Source organism: Bubalus bubalis, chromosome 7 (genome assembly GCF_019923935.1).
Source record: "Bubalus bubalis isolate 160015118507 breed Murrah chromosome 7, NDDB_SH_1, whole genome shotgun sequence".
NCBI lineage: Eukaryota > Metazoa > Chordata > Mammalia > Artiodactyla > Bovidae > Bubalus > Bubalus bubalis.
The window spans coordinates 33,821,613-33,845,629 of NC_059163.1; the positions used below are offsets into that span (position 1 = coordinate 33,821,613).

The following is a 24,017-nucleotide window of genomic DNA, read 5'->3' on the forward strand; positions in this document are numbered from 1 at the left end:
AAACTACCGCACAATTGCACTCATCTCACATGCTAGTAAAGTAATGCTTAAAATTCTCCAAGCCAAGCTTCAGCAATACGTGAACCATGAACTTCCAGATGTTCAAGCTGGTTTTAGAAAAGGCAGAGAAACAGAGATCAAATTGCCAACATCAGCTGGATCATGGAAAAAGGAAGAGAGTTCCAGAAAAACATCTATTTCTGCTTTATTGACTATGCCAAAGCCTTTGACTGTGTGGATCACAATAAACTGGGGAAAATTCTGAAAGAGATGGGAATACCAGACCACCTGACCTGCCTCTTGAGAACCTATATGCAGGTCAGGAAGCAACAGTTAGAACTGGACATGGGACAACAGACTGGTTCCAAATAGGAAAAGGAGTACGTCAAGGCTGTATATTGTCAACCTGCTTATTTAAATTCTATGCAGACTACATCATGAGAAACGCTGGGCTGGAAGAACCAGAAGCTGGAATCAGGATTTCTGGGAGAAATATCAATAACCTCAGATATGCAGATGACACCACCCTTATGGCAGAAAGTGAAGAGGAACTCAGAAGCCTCTTGATGAAAGTGAAAGAGGAGAGTGAAAAAGTTGGCTTAAAGCTCAACATTCAGAAAACGAAGATCATGGCATCTGGTCCCATCACTTCATGGGAAACAGATGGGGAAACAGTGGAAACAGTGGAAACAGTGTCAGACTTTATTTTTCTGGGCTCCAAAATCACTGCAGACGGTGTTTGCAGCCATGAAATTAAAAGACGCTTACTCCTTGGAAGGAAACTTATGACCAACCTAGATAGCATATTGAAAAGCAGAGACATTACTTTGTCAACAAAGGTCCATCTAGTCAAGGCTATGGGTTTTCCAGTGGTCATGTATGGATGTGAGAGTTGGACTGTGAAGAAAGCTGAGCGCCTAAGAATTGATGCTTTTGAACTGTGGTGTTGGAGAAGACTCTTGAGAGTCCCTTGGACTGCAAGAAGATCCAACCAGTCCATTCTAAAAGAGATCAGTCCTGGGATTTCTTTGGAAGGACTGATGCTAAAGCTGAAACTCCAATACTTTGGCCACCTCATGTGAAGAGTTGACTCATTGGAAAAGACCCTGATGCTGAGAGGGACTGGGGGCAGGAGGAGAAGGGGACAACAGAGGATGAGATGGCTGGATGGCATCACCGACTCGATAGACATGAGTTTCGGTAAACTCCAGGAGTTAATGATGGACAGGGGGGCCTGGTGTGCTGCAATTCATGGGGTTGCAAAGAGTTGGACACAACTGATTGACTGAACTGAACTGAGAAGGCTTCTTGAACACTTCATTCTGCTTTACTAATTGCCTCTGCCTTAAAATCTAAACAAACTTCTCATTATAATAAAAAATGTTCTGTTTTTGGCCTTGACTCCTTTAAGTATAGACAGTCCCAGGGACTTGACACATACCCTGAACTCCATTTAGCCACTGCCTCCAACAAAACTCCCTCCATGCAAGAAAAGAAAACTAAAGCTTCCATAAGTGTCAGTGCAATGAAACAGGGACTCTGAAAGTACAGAGTGAAGTCACTCAGTCATGTCTGACTTTTTGCGACCCTGTGGACGGTAGCCTACCAGGCTTCTCCATCCATGGGATTTTCCAGGCAACAGTACCAGAGTGCATTGCCATTTCCTTCTCCAGGGGATCTTCCCTACCCAGGGATTGAACCCCAATCTCCTGCATTGCAGGCAGACAGTTTACCCTCTGAGCCACCAGGGACAAAAGATAAACTGGGTTTCAAGTGAGTTGGCCAGAAGTAGTGTTTTACTATAACTTTTAAACTACTGTACTTTTTTCTACAATGTTTGCCTTTCAGTTCTAATGCTGTCCTAACTCAGTACCTCTCATACTTACTATGGGCCACCTGAAAAAAAAAAAAAACAGAAACTGCATTTTGATCCTTTCATGATGATTTATCCATCCTTATAAGGTAATTTCAGTAACATTTTTTTGTCCTGAACAGGCTTAAGATGCAACCCTGTTTCTTTTTAACCGTAAATGTACCCCTTTCTCTCTACTTTTGACAGTAAGAGCAATTTCATGAACTCATCAACATTGGCTCATAAGATATGTGTTTATCACCCACTTAGACTAATTAAAAGAAAAAAAAAAAACCTTTAAAATTATCCCACAGATGTTAAAGTCTATATAATTATATTATTCTGGTTTTAAAAGGAAATCTCCATTTGGTTTATAGCATTTATCAGAAAAGAAAATATTTTTTTCCTCTAAAATGCTGAAGCTTTTTATCATCCTTTCTCTAAAACTTTTCTCTATAGAAGACTCAGCAAGCAGTAGTAGTCGTCGTCGTCGTTAGTCGCACAATTATGTCTGACTCTTTGTGACCCCATGGACTGTAGCCCGTCAGGCTCCTCTGTCCATGGGATTCTCCAGGCAAGAATACTCGAGTGGATTGCCATGGCATTGTTATTATAAATTGACGGTGACTTCATTTTTTTCCCAAACCTGACTCAGGAAACATCAATTGCAAAATGAAACGCCTTTAAATTTAGGGTAACGCTTACCTATGGTACTGCCAGCAACGCCCACAGGAAAAATAAGATGGAATCTAGGCGGTAAGGTCGACCTTCCTTTGTGCTTAGTCTAGTTTCATTTGCTCATAGAGGCCCCACACAGAGGCCTTGCACCTAACACGCGGGATTAGCAGTCCCAGGACAGAACCACCAAGCCGACCACTTGGCACGTGTGCAGAATCTGCGCACAACGCTGGAATCCAAGATGGCGGGAGGGGGCCGGGTGAAGAAAGGCTGGGCCTAGCACTCCTAATCTAGAGTGTGAGCCCTGTCAGAATAGCACCCACCTTGCAAGAACTGTGTGCACCCAGCAAGATCTCCTCCAGATGAGGAGAATTCTGTAAATCTACCCTGCTGCCAGCCTGTCAGGGAGAACATACAGACTAGAGCAAGAGCTCACAACTCTCCATTCTTGTTGTTTGGTCGCCAAGTCATGTCTGACTATTTTGCAACCCCATGGACAATGGCAGGGTCTATGTGGAACAATATTTCCACTTGATCCTATAAGTTTGAGTTTCTTTAACAAAGACTGTTATCCAAGGAAGCCTTTGCTCCCAGCATAACTGGATTCTCCCTTCCTGCTGGTCCCTGGCCTCTGGAAAATTATTTTTCTTCCAAGTGGCTAAACATCAGAATGTTTCCTATCTAGTCTCCACAACATTATCTAAATTGGCTGCTAAGAACCAGAATGATACCTAAAAATCGGAAAACTTACTGGTTATTCCATATATACTTTTGATAAAAAAAATAATCAGCACATTTTGGACTTGAGAGAATGAAAAACTCTTTAATGAATGCTAATGTTAGGTTAGCAGTAAAAATGTCAGGGATGAAGTCATGAGAGGGTGATATGAGTCTAAGGAGACAAGAGTTATAAGTTGTAGAACATTAAGATTCTAGTGGAGGGTTAGAACTTGGAGAGCCATTGGTCTTCCACCCAAAAGCAATAAAGAAATTGATGCAATCTAGGTACAGGGGCTGGATGGCATCACTGACTCGATGGACATGAGTCTGGGTGAGCTCCGGGAGTTGGTGATGGACAGGGAGGCCTGGAGTGCTGCGATTCATGGGGTCGCAAAGAGTCGGACACGACTGAGCGACTGAACTGAACTGAACTGAGGTATAGGGTTCCCCAACCTCCAGCATCTACACCTGATGATATGAGGTGGGGCTAATGTAATAATAATAGAAATAAAGTGCACAATAAATATAATGCCCTTGAATCATCCCAAAATCATCACCCCTTCACATCTGTTGAAAAATTGTCTTCCACAAAGCCAGTCCCTGGTGCCAGAAAGGTTGGGGACCACTGAAGAGAATAAGGGCAGCTGCTCTCTTCAGATTCACAAATACAGAACTGGGTAAAGACTATCCTTCTCAAACCAGGTGACCTTATTGCTTCCTCAATCTCAGTGACTGAGAGTTTTAAATTTTGCCTCTACTTGTGTTGAGTATTTATGATTTATGGAATAGCTCATGTTTTACTAATGTACAATTAGGAAATGCTCAGAAAGTGCTTTGAAGATGCAAAGTTGTATGAGCACTAAGTATTATCATTACATCATTATCATAAAACACATAGTAGCCAGAATCTCATAAGCTAAATAGGTGAGAATGACTGAGCTGCACAGCACTCAGGGAGAAGATGGCAAAAGGACAGCCTCCACAGAGAGAGCAGGCATGGACACCACTGCAGAACAGGTGGGCTTGGGGGCTGGGCAGCAGGGGGGCTTGCCCTCGCTTCTCAGAGAAACTTTCTAAAGGGACCAAATTCATTAAAGTAGCTTCATTCGTATTTTAAATTCTCAAAAATGAACTTTTTATGGAAATAGGAACAAAGTATATTCCAAATCAAAGAAAAACAAGAGTGATTAAGATTGATAAATTCTAATCATCAGAGTCTGGTTTTTTTTGTGTGTGTGAGAAATTTTTTCATCACAGTTAAAACATTCATGACAAGTGTATGTATAAATTGCTGAAGCAAAATTGGGACATTTTACTTTTTAAGATAACTTCACTTTGAAAACTGAAAGATCACAAGATAGTTATATATATATATATATATATATATATATATTTAATGGTGTGTGTTGATACAGAGACATTAATGTTATATTTATAACATGCTATTTTACCTATAGGAAGTGATAGATAAAAGTTTAAGTCTTAATTTTTGATCACTGAAATATAAAATGCTTCATTGCTATACATTTTTACTGGTATGATTTAATATTTTAGATAGAAACAAGAACAGAAGGAGATTTTATTTTTTTTTTGATTAGCAACACCATATGCTTAGATAGCAATTGGCCCAAAAGTCAAAAAATATGCTGACTGGTTCCATGGCACACACAGATGGACAGATAAGTTTTGATTAGCACACAAAGATAAATGTTCTCACACATATTATAGTCTTTTCTGTTACTTCAAAATGCATGCCTTAACAAGTCCATTAGGCCTGATCTAGATTTTTAAACAAGTTTTCTGGTTTTCACATCTTGACAACATCTAGATTCTAGGTGAACAGTTTAATAGAGGTCAGAATGTAACTTAATTAATAATTGCATTCTCATTAATATTTAATGTAACTATAAGAGATAAGAGAACTCCCAAAATCTTTTCCATTAAATTGTGACTGTTAATCCCTATGATTTAATTAACAAAAAGTCTACTAAAAATGTTTGGTCTTGGCTCCTAGTAATATATTTTATGTTCATGTTAACTTGCTCAGTTCCTTATGCTCTATTAACAATATATGAGAAATAATGTACAGACACACCCTGATTTCATCCCTTCAAGGAAACAATTTTTAAGTAAAACTCACCAGTTAAGTCACACTTTCTGAAATTGGTAAATCATCTTCAATACCATTATTACACCTGAGTGGCTTAAAAATTGTTGTTGTTGTTGAGTTGCTAAGTCATGTCCAACTCTTTGCGATCCCATGGAATGCAGCATACCAGGCATCCCTGTCTTTCACTATCTCCTGGAGTTTGCTCAATCTCATGTCCATTGAGTCAGTGATGCCATTCAACCATCTCATCTTCTGTCACCCCTTCTCCTTCTGCCCTCAATCTTTCCCATCATCAGGGTCTTTTCCAATGAGGATTCAAGATACACTTGGTGAATAAATAAAACTCAGGAGAAATAGGCATGTTGTTGAAATCTAAATGTTTTTCTATTCCTCATGCCACCTCCCACCTAAGACCCAACAGACACTATTTTGCAACAGACACTTCATATAATAGGACTTTAAGAAAGTGGAATTTAATATGTCTCACATTGTTTCTAGAGAATACTTTAAAGAATCTGAATGGTGACAAGGTTTAATTTGTCTTTTGAATTTAGGAATACCCACACACACACACATACAAACAAAACACTCAAACAGAAGATAACTACTTTCCAAGTCAATAAAACCCATCTTCATCTTTGAAAACTCAGATAATAACAGAAATAAAGTTCATTTGCCTTTAAATTTTTATTAACTAACCATAATTTTACATTTGTGAATCAAGATAGTTGTCTTGATCACTACAGTGATCTCAGATTTTGGCTGGAAGATAAGTGAGAGTTCCAAGTTGGAGAGTCCTATATAATTTAATTTTCTTTCTGGAGATCAGGAAAGAATCTTAATCGATATTCTAACCTTATCACTAAATATACTGCTAGTAATCAAAGAAGAAATCTCTACCTACTTAGAATGCTTGTCTTCCCTAGATTCAGAAGGTTCTAAAAGAAAATATTGTCCTACAATTTCCACATTTTTAATAATGAAACAGCAATGGATGATTTGCAAATTCCCTGCCAACTTCAAAAGGCCATGCATCTCTCATTCTAGGAACTTTACATTGAAGAGAAGTTTAAAGTCAAACCATCTTCCTAGTAAACAAGTTCTTGTTTACAAGCATCAATTGTTTGTCACCTTACAGACAAAGAAGGAGAAAAAAATTAATGAAACATACATGTAATAAGTTGTACATGTAAAAATTAATGAAATGTACATGTAATAGGTTGAATTATTATAAAATTGGCAATATTCAAATTTTTTGATTCACAAAAGCAGTGTCTTTATATAGTTCAATATAGTTTTAAGAACACAACTGAGATAAATAGAAAATATATTCCAAGTATTTGCCACATCAAATTTCACACTCCATTTATCACATTTTCATTGAGGCTTATTCCATGGTAACCTGTATTAAGGAAAACATACAGACATACACCTTTCGGTATGGAAGAGGATACTTTAGGATAACATACTCATCTACAGAATTTAAGTTACCAAGGTTTTACCAAGTCCTTTAGTCTTTTCCTTTTCCAAAAACCATGTCATATACTCTTCTAAACTTAGTAAGTGAATTGGTCCAACTGAAAAGTGTTTTCCTCTAAACTTTTACATAGTCAGGTATCCTTATGGTTTTTTATTTTATTACGGACCAAAAGAGTTCATGATTATCACATTTCTTTAGAAATATTGAGATATCAATTTTATGTGCAGGATGCAAACATAATTTTGACAAACACTATTTAAATAGTCAAAGTGAGTTTTCTTTTTAAGTAAAAGGAAATATCTAAAAGATGTAAAATTTGGACATTTATCTATACCAGGGATCTAGTAAATATTTCTCCAAGGATATTACCTTTCAGAGAATGACTGTTAACTAACTAAAAAATAAATTTCTGATAGATACTTGACTCTATTTACAAATTAAAAATCAAATTAATATGAATGCTTTTAAACTAATGAAAATTTAGTAGTCATTTTAATGTATATATTTCAATGACATATATCAGCAATGTCTTTCACACATACAAGCATACCTGGAATATTTTACATGTGGGTATATATAAAATATGAAATATATAATATAAATTCAAATGTATATTACATTATAAATATAAATATGAAGTGTTTTATTTTCTTAGGTAGAACATTCTACAGCACAACTGACCCAGTACCTTCAATAAGTCAATGTCACAAAAAATTTAAAAAGGAAAGCAGGATATGAAAGTTATTCTAGATTAAAAGAGATGTAAGCAAAATAATAAACAAATGCAATGTGAGGGTTTTGATCTGATTTTTGTTCAACAACAAAAAAATGTAAAATATATCTTGAGGAATATGACCTTGATATTACACTATATTAAAAAATTATTATGAATTTTATTAGAAATGATGGTCATTTTTAAATGCCCTTATTTTTTATAGAAAAAATGTTAAATTACTTTTCCATTGTTAATGTCATGATGCAATTATTTTCTATAATTATTGCTTTCTGTAACTACTAATACTTCAGAAAAATAGATGAAAACTTACAAAATGTTTTTAAATATATGCGATTGATAAATTGAGTTTTATTAAACTATTTTCTATACTTTTATGTATATATTTAAATTTTCCATAACAAAATAAAACTTTTCTTGATCCTGTTTTCTTCACCATGTATATATTCCCATTTCTTTACTCCCTTTTTCAGCAAAATCTTTGAAAGTGTGATCAGTGCTTATTGTCTCTAGTTCCTCTACTTCCATTCTCTCTCAAACCATCTCTAGCTACTATCATACCCCTTCTATTCCTAAAATTTCTTGCATCAAGGTCACCAATAACCTCATAATGGTAAACCAATGATGAATTTTCAGTGCTCATCAATTTTATGAGCCATTGGCAATCATCTGACACAGTTGATCCCCTACACAATCCTTGATAAATTTCTACTGCCTCCCAGGACATCAATTTTCTTGGTTTTCCTCCTACTGGCATTGGTGGCTTCCTCTCAGTCTCCTTTGCTTGGTTTTCCTCTTCTCCCTGCTCTCTTAAAATAGGAGTGTCCCAGTGATCATCTCTTGACCTTTTTCTTTAGTTACACTAGCTCCTTTGGTAATGCCATCTGGCCCCAGAGCCTAATCTCTATGTTGAGGAGTGCCAAATGTATATCACCAGCCCAGACCTCTATTCAAATCTCCAGACTTGTATATCCCACCTGCATCTTCACTTGGATGACTAGTGAACATCTAAAACATAAAACTGAAATAATAATCATCTCCTCAAAAACCTGCCATAGCAATAGCCTTCCCATCTCAGATGTAGACAACTCCCTCCCTCAAGCCCTCATGCTAAAGAACTGGGAACAATCTTTCACATGTCTTTTCCATCCACTCCACCAGTTCATCGGGAACTTCTATCAACTCTGTATTCAGAATATATCCAACTCAAATCCTTTTCACTTTCTCCACCTCCAGCACTCTGGTCCAAGTCAACATCATATTGTGCCCCAATTATTATCATTTCTTATCTTGTCACTCTGCTTCCACACTTGCCATGTATAATTTACTTTCCACAAAGCAGTCAGAGGGATCTCATTAAGAAATTAGGCCAAATCATCATAGTCTTCCATTCAAAGACTTCCAAAGTTCACACTTAACTCAGAGGGGAAAAAAATTTATTACAATGACCCACAGTCCCTATATGACCTGGACTCTGGTACCAATAAGAATTACTCTTACCACTTTCTGCCTCATTCACATTCCTGATGTAGCTCTACTTTTCCTACAGTACTTATTACCTTTTTACCAGTTATGCATTTTATTTATTAAATATACTCTATTTGTTGTCTATATCCCCTTAGTAAAATGTAATCTTCATAAGGAAAGAGATTTTTATTCCTGCAACTATGCTTAGTAGGCTATCTATAAACATTTGCTGAATGAAGTAAGTTTAATTTTAGTAATACATTATTCATATGTGCTGAAAAATAAGCAGGTCAATATTAATTCACTAGTTTTACATATTGTTCCCCAAGCTCAGCTTCCCTGGTGGCTCAGAGGATAAAGCGTCTGCCTGCAATGCAGGAGACCAGGGTTCGATCCTTGGGTTGGGAAGATCCCCTGGAGAAGGCAATGGCAACCCACTCCAGTATTCTTGCCTGGAGAATCCCATGGACAGAGGAGCCTGGCAGGCTACAGTCCATGGGGTCACAAAGAGTTGGACATGACTGAGGGACTTTACACACACACAAACACACACACACACACACACACACACACACATGCACACACAAGCTCAGCAGTCCACTGAGTCCATAATTAACGTAAAACAGTGCACTTTTACATTTTACATCAAAGTCCATGTTTATTTCTGAGAGTATCCTATATTTTGCTCATATTAACACTTGCTTCCCTATCCTTACTGCTCAAAAGAATGGATTCAAACACAAAAATGAAAATCACAAGGTGTGGAAAAATTACCCTGTGTATCTTAACGGTGGTCATCGCCATACTAGTCATCGGACTCATTGTTTGTTTTGTCACTTATGGTGAGTACTCAATATGTCTGATTTTCTGATCATACAGAATTATTGTTTCCATTGTTGGGAAAATTAGGAATTTTGAGAATGAGGGAAGGAAAGCAGTTCTATAAGATTACTAGACAGAGATAATTTCTCATGGTTAATAACATTTAATGAGATTGTTCTTTAGCAAACTTTGGCTTAGGGCATTCTGCATCCAAAGATTTGATGTGGTGGTTTCTGGGTAAAGATTTATGTTCTCAATTCAATGTATTATTGAATCAAGTAGTCATAGCCCCTACCTTTGCTGAACATAGAACTTTCTGAAGAGAAAGTCAGTGAGTTAACAAACATAAGTCTATAACATGGGATTCTAAGGTTTCTTATCCCAAGGCCTGTAATTTTTTCTCTATACTAAGTTTTCTTCTCATAAAATTCTTACTAAAAAGTAGAATTTTCCCTATTATTGAGGAATAAAATTTAAACTGTCAGAACAATATTTTCCTATATTTTGCATACTATAGAAAAAAATGTGGAGTCATCCTGAGGGCTTTCCCTGTGGCTCAGATGGTACAGAATCTGTGTGCAAAGCAGGAGACACAAGTTCGATCCCTGGGTTAGGAAGATCCCCTGGAGGAGGGCATGGCAAGCCACTCCAGTATTCTTGCCTGGAGAACCCCATGGACAGAGGAGCCTGGAGGGCTACAATCCATGGGGTCACAAAGAGTAGGACACAGCTCAGTTACTAATGCTTTACTTCCAGGTTGTTTTTCTTAAAAATAGCTTTTTGTGCCAAGTTTTCTGTTCTATTCTCGTTACTGCCTTTAACCCCCTCTTTCCTAACCTTTTTAAGAATGAGGACTTTTTATAGGGGAAATTTTTTCCTACATTCCCTCAAGAGAATAAATACTTCTTGAATTAAAAAAGGCATAAACAATATAAATTTAGTAATGCTTTTAGTTAACCCGCTTAATTACATCTATATATGTTTGAAAATGACATATGTATAAGAATTGTTTTTTATTAAGTATAGAAAAAATGCCTGGTGTATATACATATATATATATTTTTTTCCCCAGAATCATCTCTACTGCCAACTTACCCCTACCCTGTATAATTCATGGCTTACAGGATGGGAACAACTGCTGTAAATCATAGTAGTATTTTTTTTTTTAATACATTTAGAAAGAGGCTTTCTGGCTAAATAAACATTCATTTCCATTTATAAGAGGACAAGAACTTGGATAAAGAGAAATCGAGTTGTGTGTAATGGAATAAAGAGGCCATCTCCTCAGTAACTGTGTGTTTTACTACCATCTGTTTCATCTTCCAGAGACAGACACAATTGTGTGAACACTATCATTAGGTAGGTCATAATGCCAGTTGCTACCACAGCCAAAACAAGAGTCATAGTCATAGTATATGCCCATAAACCTTTGAGTAAGAGGTGCTCACTCAAGACAGACGTTGCCTTTCATCAAGTGTGTAAAAGTGCCAGAAACTGGAGATAGGCAAGGATATTTGAATAGGTTATCTTTAGAGATAGGTGCGCTGTAATTAGGAGAAGGCAATGGCACCCCACTCCAGTACTCTTGCCTGGAAAATCCCATGGATGGAGGAGCCTGGTGGGCTACAGTCCATGGGGTCGCTAAGAGTCGGAGACGACTGAGCGACTTCACTTTCACTTTTCACTTTCATGCATTGGAGAAGGAAATGGCAACCCACTCCAGTGTTATTGCCTTGAGAATGCCAGGGACAGGGGAGCCTAGTGGGCTGCCATCTATGGGGTCGCACAGAGTCGGACACGGCTGAAGCGACTTAGCAGCAGCAGCGCTGTAATTTCCCATACAACTACAACCACCCTGATATGTGAAGAATAGGTGATGTATTTCCCTTTACATCAAGCTGAGAGAAGGACTTTGAAAGAGACCAATGCAACCCTAAGAAGACTTGCAGATCCAAGAAGAGAGTGGACTGGACTCTGACTCATATGTGGACATTCTAAAAGGCAAGAGACGTGGTGGTGCTTGTTTAGCAGAGTGAAGAGAAGACAGTACCCTTGGGCCGTTTGAACAACTAGTCTTTGAGACAAATAATGCATAAAATGTTCCCTGTGAAACAGATATAGACCACCCTAGAAAAAAGCCCCCTCACCTTAGGTCCTTTTCAAGAGGCCACCTGGAGGGGTAATCAGATCTTCAGTTAAAGAATAGGAAGTATCTCCAGCTACTTAAATGTTAATGAATGAGTAAAGTCAAGCTGGAATTACTACTTTTTTTTGTGTAAAGGAACTGTAGTTGAAACATCACCAGTAATGAGTAGAAAAATGAATGTCAAAATTCAGGAAAAAAAAAAGAAAAACTAGAAAGAAGTTAATTGTAAATACAAACTAAGTTCCTAGAGCACAAGAGCTAGATGCCAAATTCTCAACCATTCAAGTAGGCACCTATGGGGGTCCAAATCCTGTATATTAAGTGGAAAAGGAGGAATAGCCAGACTTACTGGGTAAAGAGGTTGGGAAGGAAACTATCTCAACTTTAAATTAAGTTCAAATTTTGATTATTAAATGGACCTGGATATCTTACTTTCTGAATCGAGATCCTGTTTTGGGTTTATAGTGATGGTAAGACTTTTTAATACTAAAGAATTAAATCAAATTTTTATGGTTACACCCTATAAAATATTCTTGTTTGAAATACTGGTCTATATACATGTGTATATAGTACAAATATATGCATCATGTTGCATATAATGTATATATGAAAGTGAAAGTGTTAGTTGCTCAGTCATGTCTGACTTTTCGTGACCCCCATGGACTGTAGCTCACCAGGCTACTCTGTCCATGGAATTCTTCAGGCAAGAACATTGCCATGGTTAGTCATTTCCTGCTCCAGGGGATTTTCCTGATCCAGGGATTGAACCCAGGTCTCCTGCACTGCAGGCAGATTCTTTACCATCTGGGCCATCAGGAGTAGCCCAATGTATATATAATACACATAGTTGGCCTTGGAATATGGAATGAAGCAGGGCAAAGGCTAATAGAATTTTGCCAAGAGAACGCACTGGTCATAGCAAACACCTTCTTGCAACAACACAAGAGAAGACTCTACACATGGACATCATCAGATGGTCAACACCGAAATCAGATTGATTATATGCTTTGCAGCCAAAGATGGAGAAGCTCTATACAGTCAGCAAAAACAAGACTGGGAGCTGACTGTGGCTCAGATCATGAGCTCCTTATTGCCAAATTCAGACTTAACCTAAAGAAAGTAGGGAAAACCACTAGACCATTCAGGTATGACCTAAATCAAATCCCTTATGATTATACAGTGGAAGTGAGAAATAGATTTAAGGGACTAGATCTGATAGATAGACTGCCTGATGAACTATGGACTGAGATTCATGACATTGTACAGGAGACAGGGATCAAGACCACCCTCATGGAAAAGAAATGCAAAAAAGCAAAATGGCTGTCTGGGGAGGCCTTACAAATAGCTGTGAAAAGAAGAGAAACCAAAAGCAAAGGAGAAAAGGAAAGATATAAGTATTTGAATGCAGAGTTCCAAAGAATAGCAAGAAGAGATTAAAAAAGCCTTTCTCAGCGATCAATGCAAAGAAATAGAGGAAAGCAACAGAATTGGAAAGACTAGAGATCTCTTCAAGAAAATTAGAGATACCAAGGGAACATTTCATGCAAAGACAGGCTCGATAAAGGACAGAAAGGGTATGGACCTAACAGAAGCAGAAGATAGTAAGAAGAAGTGGCAAGAATACACGGAAGAACTGTACAAGAAAGATCTTCATGACCAAGATAATCACGATGCTATGATCACTCACCTAGAGCTAGACATCCTGGAATGTGAAGTCAAGTGGGCCTGAGAAAGCATCACTATGAACAAAGCTAGTGGAGGTGATGGAATTCCAGTTGAGCTATTTCAAATCCTGAAAGGTGATGCTGTGAAAGTGCTACACTCAATATGCCAGCAAATTTGGAAAACTCAGCAGTGCCCACAGGACTTGAAAAGGTCAGTTTTCATTCCAATCCCAAAGAAAGGCAATGCCAAAGAAAGCTCAAACTACCGCACAATTGCACTCATCTCACACGCTAGTAAAGTAATGCTCAAAATTCTCCAAGCCAGGCTTCAGCAATACATGAACCATGAACTTCCAGATGTTCAAGCTGGTTTTAGAAGAAGCAAAGGAACCAGAGATCAAATTGCCAACATCCTCTGGATCATGGGGAAAAGCAAGAGAGTTCCAGAAAAACATCTATTTCTGCTTTATTGACTATGCCAAAGCCTTTCACTGTGTGGATCACAATAAACTATGAAAAATTCTGAAAGAGATGGGCATACCAGACCACCTGCCCTGCCTCTTGAGAAACCTGTATGCAGGTCAGGAAGCAACAGTTAGAACTGGACATGGAACAACAGCCTGGTTCCAAATAGGAAAAGGAGTATGTCAAGGCTGTATATTGTCAACCTGCCTATTTAACTTATATGCAGAGTACATCATGAGAAACGCTGGGCTGGAAGAAGCACAAGCTGGAATCAAGATTTCTGGGAGAAATATCAATAACCTCAGATATGCATATGACACCACCCTTATGGCAGAAAGTGAAGAGGAACTAAAAAGCCTCTTGATGAAAGTGAAAGAGGAGAGTGAAAAAGTTGGCTTAAAGCTCAACATTCAGAAAATGAAGATCATGGCATCTGGTCCCATCACTTCATGGGAAATACATGGAGAAACAGTGGAAATAGTGTCAGACTTTATTTTGGGGGGCTCCAAAATCACTGCAGATGGTGATTGCAGCCATGAAATTAAAAGACGCTTACTCCTTGGAAGAAAAGTTATGACCAATCTAGATAGCATGTTGAAAAGCAGAGACATTACTTTGGCAACAAAGGTCCATCTAGTCAAGGCTATGGTTTTTCCCATGGTCATGTATGGATGTGAGAGTTGGACTGTGAAGAAGGCTGAGTGCTGAAGAATTGATGCTTTTGAACTGTGGTGTTGGAGAAGACTCTTGAGAGTCCCTTGGACTGCAAGGAGATCCAACCAGTCCATTCTAAAGAGATCAGCCCTGGGTGTTCTTTGGAAGGACTGATGCTAAAGCTGAAACTCCAGTACTTTGGCCACCTCATGCCAAGAGTTGACTCATTGGAAAAGACTCTGATGCTGGGAGGGATTGGGGGCAGGAGGAGAAGGGGATGACAGAGAATGAGATGGCGGGATGGCATCACCGACTCGATAGATGTGAGTTTGAGTGAACTCCAGGAGATGGTGATGGACAGGGAGGCCTGGCGTCCTGCGATTCACAGGGTCGCAGAGAGTCAGACACGACTGACGACTGAACTGATACTAATACTTTATATACATATGATATGCGTATGATATACATAATCACCACTTGCAGTTTATTCTAAAACAATTAAATTCAGATCACTTCATTGGGCCCAGAAGAAACCTACTCATGGGAGAAATGAGTATGAATTCTAATATATTTAAGATACACTCATGGAGTTAGTCATAGTAATACCTATTTCCCGGAAATTATAAAAGTTAATTGCTTATAAAAACTTCCATAAAGGAGAGGATCCAAAATTAAATACCTTTGTATGAAAATAATAAATAATTTTGTTAATAATGTAAGTTTTCTCAAATCATAGTACACCTGTAAAAACAGGAATAGAGTATCCTAATACTGTGTAAAGTACTTTGATAGAGTGTCCAAAGTCCTAGATTTTATTTCTTTGTCTTTTTACAGACCATTTGTTTTTACTTTTAGGCCATCTACCTGATTCCACAATATCTTGAATGCACTAAAAAATTAAATCAAAAGACCCTTTTAAGAATATACCTGTTTGTCACTAAATAAACAAAATCTCAATCTAATTAAACAATTTTTTACTTTTTATCCAGATGTTTTGGTATCATTTAAAGGCAGTCTCTTAAATAAGGCTTCCATCACCATTTTAAGATTTTCTAGTTCACTATTCCAGACACCAAACATGGAAGTAACTGCCCATCTCCTCTCATTAAGGACTCATTCCCTTGGGCCAATGACCAATTAAACAAGTACAGCTGGACAAACCAAAGCACAGCACAAATATTCACTCCAAAAACATACCTTTTTCTACTTCACAACTCTATGCAACGATAATGTTGTGTTGTCTATTTGGTTAACTTTTTAAGAGATGATAGAAAGAGTGCCTTCTTCTTTCTCCCATTATATCTGAAGTCTTAGTCACTCAGTCGTATCTGACTCTTTGTGACTTTATAGACCCATGGACTATAGCCCACCAGGCTCCTCTGCCCATGGGGATTCTCCAGGTAAGAATACTGGAGTGGGTAGCCAATTCCTTCTCCAGGGAATCTTCCCAACCCAAAGATTGAACTCAGGTCTCCTGCATTGCAGGCAGATTTTTTTACTATCTGAGATACCAGGGAAGCCCATATATCTGAAACTGGATAGAAATTCAATCCAACAAGCCATTCACTGGGTGACTGGTGGTGATGGTTTAGTCACTAAGTTGTGTCCAACTCTTACAACCCCATGGACGTAGCCCACCAGGCTCTTCTGTGCCTAGGAATTCCCAGGCACGAATATTGGAGTGGGTTGCCATTTCCTTCTCTAAGGAATCTTCCCAACCTAGGTCTCCAGTGTTGCAGGCAATCTGCATTGCAGGCAAATTCTTTACCAACTGAGCCACCAGAGAAGCCCCACTGGGTGACTACTATGTACTTAATGAAAAGAGTAGGGTAGGTGCTATCAAGGGAGTATACCATTAGTGGAGGAGAGTTTCTAGAATATCACATTAGTCCTTTTCCTAAAGTGCTCAGCTTCTAGTACAGGGTCAGCACACTTTTCCTGTAAAGGGTCAGACAGTATACAATTTCCACTCTGTGGGTGATAATAGTCTATCACAACTCAAGTCTAATGTTGTAGTGCTACTGTAGCCAATATGTAAATAAGTGGACATAACTAATTTCCAATAAAGCTTTACTCGTGGACATTGAAATTTGAATTTCAGGTAATTTTCACATGACATAAAATATTATTTTTACTTTTTTCAACTTTTAAAAAATGTAAAAACCTTCTTAGCTCATTTGCTGTTGTTCAGTTGCTCAACCATGTCTGACTCTTTGTGACCCCATGGACTGCAGCACACTAGGCTTCCCTGTCCTTCACCATCCCCCAGAGTTTACTCAAACTCATGTCCATTGAGTCGGTGATGCCATCCAACCATCTCATCCTCTGTCGTCCACTTCTCTACCTGCCTTCAATCCTTCCCAGCATCAATATCTTTTCTAATGAGTCAGCTCGTAGCACCAGGTGGCTGAAGTATTAAAGCTTCAGCTTCACCATCAGCCCTTCCAATGAATATTCAGGGTTGATTTCCTTTCTGATTGACTGGTTTGATTTTCTTGCTGTCCAAGGGAATCTCAGTCTTCTCAGCACCACGGTTTGAAAGCATCAGTTCTTCAGCACTCAGCCTTTTTTACTGTGTAGCTCTCACATCCATACATAACTACTGTAAAAACCATATCTTTGACTATAGGGACTTTCGTAGGCAAAGTTTTGCCATTGCTTCTCTTCCAAGGAGCAAGTGCCTTTTAATTTCATGGCTGCAGTCACCATCTGCAGTGCTTTTGGAGCCCAAGAAAATAGTCTATGAGTCTTAGCTCATAGGCCATACAAAACTCAGCAGCAGGCTAAATTTCATAGTTTGCTCATCCCTGATCTAGAGTAATAAATTTTAGCCCTGACTGTACCTTAGAATCACCTGGAAAGCTTTTTAAAAGAATACTAATACAAAAGCCCCACTGAAAAATGATGTATGGCAAAACCAATACAATATTGTAAAGTAAAAATAATAATAATAAAAGTGTAATTGTAAGCAAAAAAAAATAAATAAAAATAAAATGAACTACAAAAAAAAAAATGCTGTCTGAAATGGAAATTTTAACTTTAAAAGCTCCCCAGATGGTTCTAATGTTCAGCCAAAGTCAGAACTACTGATCTGGAAGGAGACAGATATAATATAAGATTCAGAGGTACAAATAGGTACAAATAAGTTTAGAGGTTAGTGACTCAGGTTCAGTTTGTCACTTCAAGATTTCAGGGACCCAGTCTCCTTCAATCTTGCTATGCTACTACCATGCTACTACCAGATCTTAATGTTTAAAGTGATGGTGTCAGTTCTGACCGTTAAGTTCTCATTCCAGCCAGACAGAAGGCAGAGTAGGAAGGAGATGAGCTTGTTTTCTATCAATAAGAAAACATCTCAGGAGCTGCACATACCCTTTTCCCTTTCATTCCATTTGTCAGAACCTAAGTGCACTCCATCACTCCCATATGGAATAAACAGGGGCAGAAAAATATAGATTTTTATTTCTGGATAGAATTTCCTCAGTTAAAAATCACAAACTACACTGCTATAGGAAAAGAGAAGGTAGAATATCAAGAAGTAGCACATAATGTCTTCCTCAGGAAGTTAAAATTCTATCTAGGTTAGGCTGTGAGTAATTGATGAGGAAATGAGCAGATGAGACTTCCAGGGAAGTTTCGGAATATGCATGGAGAATGTTAATCTGTCTGGATGTTTTTCTCACTACTGGTAATTCAGGAAATTTCAAGTATTCCTGTGCCAACTGTAAATGGAAACTGTTAATCCCAAAATAGCAATCTCACTTTCAAGGAACAGGAAAAGAAAGGGAAAACAGAGTCAAGGCAAAAATTATTCCTTCTTGAATTGAAATTTATATTCTTTGTTTTTGTTTTTGCTTCTTAGCAAAGAACAAAATGATATTAATAAATATGTGAGGTACTTTTCCTAGACTTTTTCTTCAGGGCTAAGTTTAATGTTAACTAGTAGTCTTTGGAAAAAAGCATTTCTTTGACGCTCCAGATCCTAGTTTAGAGAACTACTTTTAACAAGTCCTAAACATTGAGAACAGAAACCAAGGACCTAGCTGGTAGTATTTCAGGTGATTCATTTTTTAAGATAATAGCAGCCCAAAATGGGAGCAATTGGTGGCCACTGGAATCCAGTTTTGAGCAAATAAGTCACCATGTGTGAGAAAGAGCTGGGGTGGAAAATTCCAGGACAAGTACACAAATGCTGTTATCAGTTAAATGATAAGCCCACAATATATGTATGGTCCTGACCACAGAAAGAATTCTATTTATCATAAGACAGGTAGAAAATTCAACATAAAAAACAGCATTTTTTTATTACTTCTCAGTAGTTTTGGAAAGATACAAAGAGTAGGGGAGAAATCTGGCACTTGGACCAAGTGAATAACATCAGCTCTGATGAGACAAACTGATATCAGGAGCCTAATATTTGCTGAAGGACATATAACTGTTGTGATATTTATTGGCAGAAAAATAAGCAAATCATAATCTAAATCTAGTCATAAAAAACTTCAGTCTTATTCAAATGTCAAGCCACATAGAACTCCCATATTCTTTCTTTAGAATTCTAGAGAGGTTGTGTCTCATAATTACTCTTCTTTTCTAGAAAAGTCTATGTTATTCTGGACCATTAATGCCATCCTCTCTCGATGTGCATTTTCTTAATCTTGGTGTACAGAGAACTGATGGAGCATCCATACAGGAACTAAACACTACATTTCCCTTCACTGATAATCCCAGGCCCCCACTTCATCCCACATAGGAATCTTAGCTATTACTAACTTCCCAAGTGATCTAGCACAAAGGGAAAATTTTCTGTAGTTGCAAGTCATTAATTTGTGATGGGAATTGCTAAAGGCCCATCAGAAATCTGAACAGAAAAGGAAAAGAAGAATTTGGGATATAGGAGAGAAGTAGTATAAAGACTTAACCTTGACTATCACAGGAAATAAAATGTTGAAAAACACTTGTTAGGCAGGAACACCAAAGGTACAAAAGTAAAATTTTTCAGTTGCAAAACCATGGCATTTCAAGAAGTAAGGAGGACATAGCCCCTAATAGGACATTTACCTGAGAACCTGCTATGTCGTCCTCTTCCACTTCCTCCTCTAGGTTTCTTCCTCAAGGGAAATAATTTTCAGAAATCACAGCAGCATCTTCAGAATATGCCTTTAAAGGCTTCAGCACAGACCCTTACCTGCTACCACCATGGCCACAGGCAGAAGGGCCTGGAAATTCAGGAATGTCTACCCGTCCCTGTCTCAGGAGAGATTCAGGAAAGATGACTCCTACATGAAGAACAAACTTTGAGCTTCTCCTTCTCTGTCTTTGAGGACCCTCCCTTCCCACAGATGTCCCAAATTTTGCTATACAATGACTAATGTGGGCTGCACCACTCTGCCTCTACCAAACCCATGCAGAACAGACCCTGTTATCTACCCTAGGACCAAAGGCTGAACCCGACCCTCATAAATATGCTCGGGAGTGCAGATACTTAACCCTGGCCTCAGAATCATCTAGAGCTCTTAATTAAAACAACATTCATGTTCCCACCGAGTCCAATAAACAAATCTGTGGGAGAGAACACAAAGAATGATAGTTCTTCAAAGTCCACATATGATCTTAATTGAAAGTGCGGGCTTAGAGCCACTTATCTAAACCCTGCTTTTCAAGCTTTAATGTGCACAAAAATCACTTGGAAGGATGTTAACTAGACTTATTATGGTGATCATTTTTAAATATGTACATATATTGAATCATTATGTTGTACACATGAAACTCTGGTAGCTCAGTTGGTAAAGAATCTGCCTGCAGTGCAGGAGATCTGGGTTCGAGCCCTGAGTTGGGAAGATTCCCTGGAGAAGGAAATGGCAACCCACTCCAGTATTCTTGCCTGGAAAATCCCATGGACAGAGGAGCCTGGTGGGCTATAGTCTATGGAGTCACGAGTTGGACATGACTTAGCAACTAAACTACTACCACCACACATGAAACTAATATAATGATGTGTGTCAATTATATCTCAGTTTTAAAAACCACTTGGAAATCAAACAAAAGTAAATAAAGACACAGAGAGAAAAACTGGTCAGGATAATAGTCCTGGGCTAGGTCAGGATAATAGTTGGCTAGGACTAGCCCAGAATGTGACCTGGAACCTTTGAAAAATGTGACTCTTCTAGGAAGGAAAAACCAATCAAAATAATACTTAGATCATAGTCCATAATTTTTCTTGCTTAAGGTCTAGGTTATATTTGAAGGACAGAAGCTAATCCTTTAATATAATAGTCTGATAGTTCCTTTGAATGCCAACAGTGGCACTCAATTTACCACTTTGCCTTCTAATTCAGGACTCAGAGCTCTAACAGGATTAACAGACCCAGGGAATGGCATTCCTTTCTAGTGTTTAAAATTCTTTTAGTAGTTCAACACATAAATAAAACCTAATACTGTCTTAATGGCCTAGATTTTCAACCCTGATATCCTAATGGAAAATTAAGAAGTCATACAGTATTTATGAATAAAAATATATAATGACAAAAATAATATGTTCCTTTGAAACTTTCTTTTGCCAGCTTTACCTAAATATAATTGACATATGACATTAATGTCAGTTGAAGGTATATAACAAGTTGATTTGATATATATTGCAAAATGGTTACTACTATACACTTACATATTATAAAATGATTATCACAATATGCTTATACATTATTTCAGATGTTTCATTGTTAGGGTATATAAACACAACTGATTTTGTATCCAACAACTTTACTGACTCAATTAGTTCTAACAGTTTTTTGGCAGAGTCTATAGGACTTTCTGTATATAAGATCATCCGTGTACAAATCACAATTTTCCTTCTTCCTTTCTAATTTGGATGCCTTTTATTTCTTTCTCTTACCTGATTGCTCTGGCTAGGATTTCTAGAACTATGTCAAATAGAAGTAGTGAGAGTGGGTACCCTTATCTTGTTCCTGACCTTTCAACCTTACGTCCTTGATTATCATGCTGACCATGGATTTGTCATTATCACCTTCATTATGCTGAGGCTTGCTCCCTTAGGTTTTTACAATGTGAAAGGCTATATTTTGTCAAATGCATTTTCTGCCTCAATTGAGATGATCAGTGATTTTTATGTCATTCTATTAATATGGTATATCAAATTTATTGATTTGTGTATATTGAACTATCCTTCAATTCCAGGGATACATCTCGATTATGGCATATGATCCTTTTAACATGTATTAATAGTTACATTCAGTCTGCTATCATTTTGTTAAGGATTTTTGTACCATATTCCTTAGGGATTTTATTGCAGTGTCCTAATCTGGTTTTGATATTAGGGTAATACTGGCCTTGTAAAGTGAGTTTGAGCTTCCCTGGTGGCTCAGTGGTAAAGAATCCACCTGCCAATGCAGAAGACTTCAGCTTGATTCCTGGGTTGAAATATCTCCTGGAGAAGGAAATGACAACCAACTCCAGTATTCTTACTTGGGAGATCGCAAAACAGAGGAGCCTGGCAGGCTACAATCCATGAGGTTGCAAAGTCAGACATGACGTAGCAACTAAATAACAACAAAATGAATTTAGAAGTGTTCCTTTCTCTTCTATTTTCTAGATGATTTTGAGAAGGATTAACATTAATTCCTTAAATGTTTGGTAGAATTCATTGGAGAAACAATCTAGCCCTGGGTTTTTCTCTTTGGGAAGGTTTCTGATTATTGGTTGAAACTCCTAACTTGTTGTTGGTCCATTCAGATTTTCTGTTTCTTCATGATTGAGTCTTGGAAGGTTGTATGTTTCTAAAAATTTATCTATCTCTTCTAAGTTAATCAACTTTTTGGTGCATAATCATTCATAGTAGTCTCATGATCCTTTATTTCTGTAGTATCAGTTGCAAAGTTTTCTCTTTAATTTCTGGTTTTGACTCTTCTGTCTGTTTTTCTCAGTCTAGCTAAATTTTCTTGATCTTGTTTAAAGTTTCAAGAAACCTTGATCTTTGCATCACATTATTTCTGCTCTGATTTTGTTGTTTTCTTGCTTCTGGTAACTTTGGGGCTTCCCCAATGGCTCAGTGGGTAAAGAATCCAACTGCAATGCAGGATGAAGGAGAAGAGGGTTTGATCCCTGGGTCATGAAGATCCCCTGGAGAAGGGCATGGCAACCCACTCCAGTATTCTTGCCTGGAGAATCCCATGGACAGAGGAACCTGGGGGGCTCTAGTCCACAGAGTCACAAACAGTTGGATGCAACTGAAGTGACTAAACACACAGACACACACACACATACTATTATTATATCATTATCTATTTCTCCCTTCAGATCTATCAGTATTTACTTAATGTATATAGATGCTCTGATGTTGGGTACATATGCATTTAAAATTCTTATGTCTTCTTAATGAATTGACCCCTTTTATCATTACATATATTATTATGTTATGATCTTCTTTGTCTCTTATTATTCAATACTATTTTTAGCTTAAAATCTTTTTATCTAAGTATAGGCACTCCAGTTTGAGTAGTATTATTTTTGTCACATTTGCCAATACAGTTCAAGAAAAATGATATCTCATTTTACTCTGCTTTTTTTTTTTTTTTTACTATTAGTGAGTATATAAGAAAGAGCTTTTAAATAATTAACTGCAGTCACTCACTCATATGAAGAATTTTATTAGAATGCTAAAATATGACTTACATTCTTTGACAAGGTTATAATTTAATATGCATGTCAAAGTTATTTCAACAATCACTAGGAACTAATACTATTTAAATGTCAAGTTACCTGAAATTTCATAGGAGTATTCTATTTCACAAGATTTTTCTTAGGAATGAAAGCAGTTACACAATGAGCAAAATGAAAACTGTTTTTTCTTTTTTCTCCTTCTCAGGAAAGACATATTTCTACCATCATATCAGCTTTAAAGTCAATAATATTGACTATGACAGCAAGTTTGCAAAACCATATTCACAAGAATATACGGACCTAAATAATAAGATAGTATCTTTGGTAAGTTGAAATTCTTTTCTTAGCATTGTTTTTTTTTAAATGCTATTCTCCTTTAAATGCCTGAATCCTAGCAGTCACCTTTCAAGTTGAAAATGATTTATAATTTTATATTATTTCTTGCCACTACCTCATTTCTAGATGAAGATAGTCAACCCTTTCAGAAAATCAGTTAGAAAACATGCGTGGGAGGAAACATGTAAGAGAGACATTGAGAACACCTAAGAAACAC

The 24,017-nt window shown here is 37.5% G+C and overlaps 1 protein-coding gene across 1 annotated transcript in view; it reads left to right on the forward strand.

The window, feature by feature from the left end:
• Positions 1 to 4,211: 4,211 nt before the first annotated feature.
• The window catches only part of LOC102392527 (transmembrane protease serine 11C), a 68,809-nt gene continuing 49,003 nt past the window's right edge, over positions 4,212 to 24,017 (forward strand). The window contains exons 1-3 of the mRNA XM_006079839.3: positions 4,212 to 4,267; positions 9,767 to 9,882; positions 23,670 to 23,788. Of these exons, the coding sequence (XP_006079901.2) occupies positions 4,212 to 4,267; positions 9,767 to 9,882; positions 23,670 to 23,788 (291 nt within the window). The remainder of the gene's footprint in view (positions 4,268 to 9,766; positions 9,883 to 23,669; positions 23,789 to 24,017) is intronic.